The 6,364-nt window shown below is 38.7% G+C and overlaps 1 protein-coding gene across 1 annotated transcript; it reads left to right on the forward strand.

Annotated features, from left to right (window-relative positions):
* Window positions 1-782: 782 nt before the first annotated feature.
* On the forward strand, window positions 783-5,664 carry LOC122000680 (APETALA2-like protein 2). Its single transcript, XM_042555097.1, has 10 exons — window positions 783-1,442; window positions 1,531-1,556; window positions 1,647-1,677; window positions 1,770-1,857; window positions 1,963-2,108; window positions 2,575-2,619; window positions 2,725-2,828; window positions 2,946-3,067; window positions 4,212-4,313; window positions 4,813-5,664. The coding sequence occupies exons 1-10, from the start codon at window positions 970-972 to the stop codon at window positions 5,041-5,043; spliced, it is 1,368 nt and encodes a 455-aa protein (XP_042411031.1). The 5' UTR covers window positions 783-969; the 3' UTR covers window positions 5,044-5,664.
* The last annotated feature ends 700 nt before the right edge of the window (window positions 5,665-6,364 follow it).

Here is a 6,364-nt window from a genome sequence, read left to right on the forward strand (position 1 = left end):
GTATTTAGAAATAAAAATGAAATATATTAGACGTCGAAACAAGTTTGGAAAGACTACAACAAAGTCAGGGTCACGTCTTACTTCATCAGGATTACGTCTTACTTCACCAGAGTCACGCCTTATTTCATTGGGGCTATTAATTCACCAGGATCACGCCTTAATCCACCAGAGTAATGTATTAAGTTAGAGATTTGTCCCCTCGGGCGGTGCGATGGTTAAAACATGGGGGGTTACCACATGAGGTCTTGGGGTCGAAACTCGGCGTGACTAAGCATAACCTCCCCCATATCTTGATCATTTGCACTAATGACTAGTAGCCACCCATGATTTACCTCCTCCGTGTTGATCTAGAGATGAATTGATGAGGGCACTGAGGACAAACGAATCATCTTTTTACCACATAAGTTAGAGATTGCTTCCTAACTCTACGTGGACGGAATCCTGAAATAAAAACATATTCAATTGAAGGATGTGTGGATCATTTCCTTCTTACCATGTTTTAGTTCAAAAGTCTGTAAAAAAAACCTGCACTATATTTGTTGACTATTAATAAAATAGGCAAACGGAGAGGTTGCATGATTCTGTCCCAGGTTTAACTGGCCCACACTTCGTGAAACAACCTACGAATCGGTAGCGCTAGCATAGCGGCACGTGATAGCGAACCGGATGACCGGCGGTCACCTGTAAACTCCGTACGTACTGGCGACCCTGCAACTGGAATTATTATATTTTTTCCCCTTCCGAAAAACATAAAATGTTAGGATTAAATTATTAAATATCACTTGGTCACTTGCTTTCTCTCTCTCGCTCTCCGTGTCGCTCCTCCGTCTTCCGCCGTCGGGGATCGCCTCGGTCCGGAGTATCGTCTTCGTCCTCTCCTGCCGATTTCGTTCGGATCGCTGCACCGCGTCGTCTCGCATCGCGTTCGGCGAAGTGTGCTATCGATCTCTGAATTGGTTGAAAGCGAATATGGAGTTTGATCTCAATGTGGTCTCAGCTGGCGAGTCCCATGCGCCGCTGCCTAATGTCTCTGAATCCTCGAGCAACGCGTCGTCGGCCTGCGACGAGGACTCCCACTCTGCCAACGGTTTCGACGTCCTCGTGGGTCGCCTAAAACAGCCGATAAGTGATGTTGACGATGACGAGGACGACAATGAGGTGGTGGAGGTCGGTGGTTTGTCTCTGGAGACGAGCAAGGTGACTCGGCAGCTTTTCCCCCTATCGTCGCCGCTGCACCCTCACGAACCCGCAAACCCTTTTGGCTTCGGTAACGATAAGGAGAAGGTGGGGTCCGCAGCCATGCCGGAGTTGGAGAGGAACTCATTGCTACAGAGGCAGCAACAACTGGCGAAGAAGAGCAGACGAGGACCGAGGTCCCGTAGTTCGCAGTACCGCGGAGTTACTTTCTACAGGAGGACTGGGAGATGGGAATCCCACATATGGTTCGCAAGTTTTACCCACTTCTCCTTGATCTTTCATTAATTTCTTTGTTAAAAATGATATGATACTTGCCTCTCTGAATTTGGACAGGGATTGCAGCAAACAAGTCTATTTGGGTAAGAATTTGGCTTAAACTGACGAAAGATTATCCTTTTTTCCTCTGATTCTGAGTTTTATATATGTTGTCCGTTTGACGGATACTTCAGGAGGTTTCGATACTGCTCATGCTGCAGCAAGGTTTGGTGTCCCCTCCTCTTGAACACGGTTGCTTTATATACTCAGTAGTTCATGAATTAAAAATCAGCTATAGTACTATAAATGTATTGCAGAGCATATGATCGCGCAGCAATCAAGTTCCGGGGGCTTGACGCTGACATCAATTTTAATCTCAGTGATTATGATGAGGATTTGAAGCAGGTAATCGCAGAACACTATGTGGGTACTGGTGGTCTATTATTCATAATCATATGTAGGACGAAACATTTGAGGGCCTTAACCCTTCTCGTTTCTTTTTAATTTTAGATGAGAAACCTTTCCAAGGAAGAGTTTGTTCATATTCTTCGTCGGCAAAGCACTGGATTTGCAAGAGGAAGCTCCAAGTACAGAGGGGTGACACTTCACAAATGTGGCCGTTGGGAGGCTCGCATGGGGCAGTTCCTTGGCAAAAAGTATGGAGTGGCTATGTGGTAGCAGCTTTTCATGTTCTTTCTTCATTGTCAAGTTTGACTGACATTATAAATCCATATAAGCATTACCAAATGTTTTTCAGGTGTGTCCTTATCGATCGAGCTCACGGTCTTAACTTTATAAAATTTGAAAAATAAAAATACAACTTTGCCAATCAAGAAAATTAGAACTGTCATAGGAACTTAGCAGTGCAGATACGTAATGAGAAAAGTGTCGGCTAAATAATGGAATACTTGGAAGACTAACAAAACTAGTTCTTCAATGGCATGTAATGTTCTTTTTTTTAGGAAAAAGGTTTAGAAATATCTTCATATTTGTAATTCGATTCTCTCTGTCAATAAGTAGAAGTACCCTATGAAAAGTCTTGAAAGAGAAAAATAACTTGATGCAAATTAGACAATTTGATCTTCTTATTAGACTACCTTAAAAGGCTTTTCTATTGTGCAGGTATATTTATCTAGGCTTATTTGATAGTGAAGTTGAAGCTGCAAGGTCTCGCTTCTCTTTTGCTATGATAAAGATTATGCTACTAAATACATTAATGATTTATAACTTGGTAGTTTTCAAACTCTTGTCATTTTTTCTTTTGATCTTTAGAGCATATGACAAGGCTGCTATCAGATGCAATGGAAGAGAAGCTATCACGAATTTTGAGCCAAGCCTTTATGAAGAGAAGTTACTCCCTGAGACTGAGAATGAAGGTGTTATTATCATTATTTTGTTCTTTTGTTCTTTGCTTGTTTCCCCTAAGTTATTGCCTCTCTTTGTTACTTTTAGGTAGTCAGTACATAATGGAATTGATCTTATATTTTGAATAGATGTATCTGATGATGTTGATTTACGCTTGAGAATTTCTCAACCTAATATCCATAGCCCAAAGAGGTGCAGCAACACTAGTACTAATGTCAGTTGTGGCTCAATGGAAGCTGCAAATGCTCAGGTAAAATAATAGGGTAGTCCATTCTCAAGATATTCCATGTCTATATTTTCTGGGAAATGCAGGCTTGTAGAGTTGTTCCTTTAGAAGCCGGTTGGTCAAAATGTTTCAAAATATCACACTTGTGCCCGCATAATTTAACCTGAACTCTCTTTAAAGTTTCAATAGCACATATCCCTTTGGAATCATAATTTTCTTAGGTTTATGTTTTATACATCGAGACATTTTGAGAGAAACTTCAGCAAGATCATTGGAAATGAAGTACCTAGCACCTTTGTTGAAATCATGATGTTTTTTGAAAGACAAATATATTTAATTAACTGAAATTGTGTACAGGATCAATCCAATGTTGATCCCTTTAAGGAGTAACTAAAATTGTTCAGAATCGTGTGTTAATACTCAGAGATAGTTCCAGTCTCTGATAGAAATGATTGCTGCAAAATGTAAACAGTCTGTGTAAGAACCTTCCATACAGAGCTTGACCTTCAAGTATATTTACCAATTTCAGATATTGATAGTGATATGGTGTTGTTTAATTCTCTTTATGGTACACTCGAAGACCTTCGTATTTAAATACTTAATCTTCAACCATTGTAAGTCAAATTCAGATGAGTAGCACATAAACTCTTACAGCCAGTTGCAGCTGCTCTTCCCCAAGGGCTTGTAGTGCAAAACTTATTCCTGTCTTACTATAATTTGAACCACCATCTCAGCTTACGTACACACTGGATATGAGAGAGCGAGATAATATCAGGTATGAATAGAATTTTCATGATTGTGAACACATTCAAGAAAAAAAAAAATAGCAGCATTGATCTAGTTTGTAAACAATTTAAGTACCCAGCATCACATAAAAAAAGGCACCTGAAACTTATTTCAGAATAATACTTTCAGGAATTGGTAGGAACAAATTCATGATGCTTTCATTGTTGTTCCATTTTAATTGTGTTTGGATTCTGTGAGAAATGGAGATGATAATAGAGACTCTGATCAATTTATCCATGCTGTGCTTGGTATAAAACAATTTCTTTTCCTCAGTGTTAATGATGTAAATTTGTCTTTTCATCACATTTTTATTTTAAAAAATATTCTAGATTTTTTAATTAATGATATTGCTGTATCATTTTCTTTTCTAATTCTGTCGCAGACTAAAAGCCCCAGTCATCCTGTTACTCATCCTCGTTTGGATATGGCATCTCAGCATCCTCGTTCTTTAAATTATAACCTGGGCTTCTCTCCTTCCTGTGAGGTGATTTTAGTTCTAATCCTCATTCTGGGATTTTTTTTTTCAGAATATCAGCTGAATTCTTGTTGCTTCTTAACTCTTTTTTCCTTCTCACTAGTTTATCTTAGTTTAAATTTCATCTTCCTGTATGCCATTTTAGCACTGGAAAACAAGTCTATGCTGTCACATGTTTTTATCTAATATCAATCTTTATCTATTCCTTATTTATTTTTGAGAAAAAAACGTTGGGAATCCAAAGGATATTAGACTTACAATGAGCTGGTATGGCTTTGTTTCTGTTGCTTCTATTATATATAAATATGCCTGCTTACTCAAGTATCATATCTCTGCAACGCATCTAAGTATTCACAAATGTCATATTCTGGCTATGCATTTAATTTCACACACAAGTTAATGCCGGTGCTTTTCACATAATTCATCATACCGTCTGTAAGATCGCTTGCAATTCTTCTGAATCATCAATTAATGTCATATAGTACGTAGTCAGTCTTCATCATTGCAGAAAAGGACTCCCCAGAGACCACCCACGTTAGGGTCCCAAATTCTCCCAGACAGGACATGGCATATGCGCGGTCCGACTGCATTGCCATTGGGCTCTTCTGCAGCATCATCAGGATTCTCTACAGCCACCGTCGCGGCGGTCTATCCTTCTCCGCCTGCACTACCACCTCCAAACTCCGGTCGATTCCATTTCCTTCCATCAGCGACCACTAGCTACTACTACAGAAACTAATTACACTTTGGATGACCGTCTGCGAGCTTTGAAAGTGTGTACTTGTTGCAGTAACGTTTAAGTTGTATGATATTGCACTGTAGCAGCTGGTAGGTCAAGGAAAGAGAGTTAAATGCCGAGTAGGGCTATGCATTCGATGTACTAAGATCGTATGTAGGCTGTGAACCTGTTATGCCTATCCCGCTATCCCGCTATTTGTGTTGTTTACCAGTGTAGCTGTTCCTGCAGCTTAAAACATGTAGTTTTTTAAAAGCTGCCCCCTTTTCGTTCATTGGTCCGTTCCTTTGGTTCTGTGCTCGTTAACTCATGGCAGATTGAGGCTCCAGTAACCTCGGGCCTGAGGAAAAGACTTGCTATGGTTGTAGTGAATTTACCACCTGCTCCTGCTTTGCTGGTGCTGCTGTTGGTGCTGCTGCTTTCCCTTTCCTAGGAGATCTGTGCTAGCTTTGGAAGTTGTAAGTGGCTGGCTGTGACCTCTGAAGATTTTCCATTGATCTGAAAGTAATCTTTTCTTTCTTTTAATTAAATGCGGTAATGGCTCTTTTTGTCCTGTACAACAAATGAGGGCTCCTCCGTTAGTTGCCTAACAATTAACTGTGAAATACGATGGTGAAAGATGAATATGCTTGTCTTCAGTGTCTCCATCAATTCATTCTAGGATCAACACAGAAGATGTAAATCATGAGCGGTTACTAGTCTTTGGAATAGTAATTAATACATAAGGGAAATATTTATCTCGATTTTGTCAATATTCGAATTTTAGATTTCATGATGATGACATTTGATATGTTAACCATTAGATCATCCCTAGAAGATAACTAATTATGAATTACGTCATCACATGATGAGGATATTTTAGTCGATTTCATGTGAAATCAATCCTTTGTTAAAAGAAGAATAGAAAGAAGATAAAAATATAAGAGTAATAATTAATCTTATTGTTTATTGATACTTGTCCTCAAGACAATACAATATATAGGATTTAAATAAGTACTCGGTCAATTAATCAATTAATAAATAACAAAATAATTCTAAAAATTATTCTGAGAATTATTATAATAATTATAACAGAATTATTAGAATAATCTTAAAATTAATTTGATTTGATTTGATGATTTGATCCGGTCAATTATAGTAATTCTCTTTTATCTCTTTTACCCCCCGACAAACTTAACGGGGGATCTTTGCCGTTGAGTTTGCTTGTTAACTTGTTGAAACGTTATCTGGATAAAGACTTAGTAAAAATATCAGCAATTTGATCCTCAGCAGAGATATAAAAGACGGATAATTGTTGAGTTGTCATACATTCACGAACAAAATG

This window comes from Zingiber officinale, chromosome 7A (genome assembly GCF_018446385.1).
Source record: "Zingiber officinale cultivar Zhangliang chromosome 7A, Zo_v1.1, whole genome shotgun sequence".
NCBI lineage: Eukaryota > Viridiplantae > Streptophyta > Magnoliopsida > Zingiberales > Zingiberaceae > Zingiber > Zingiber officinale.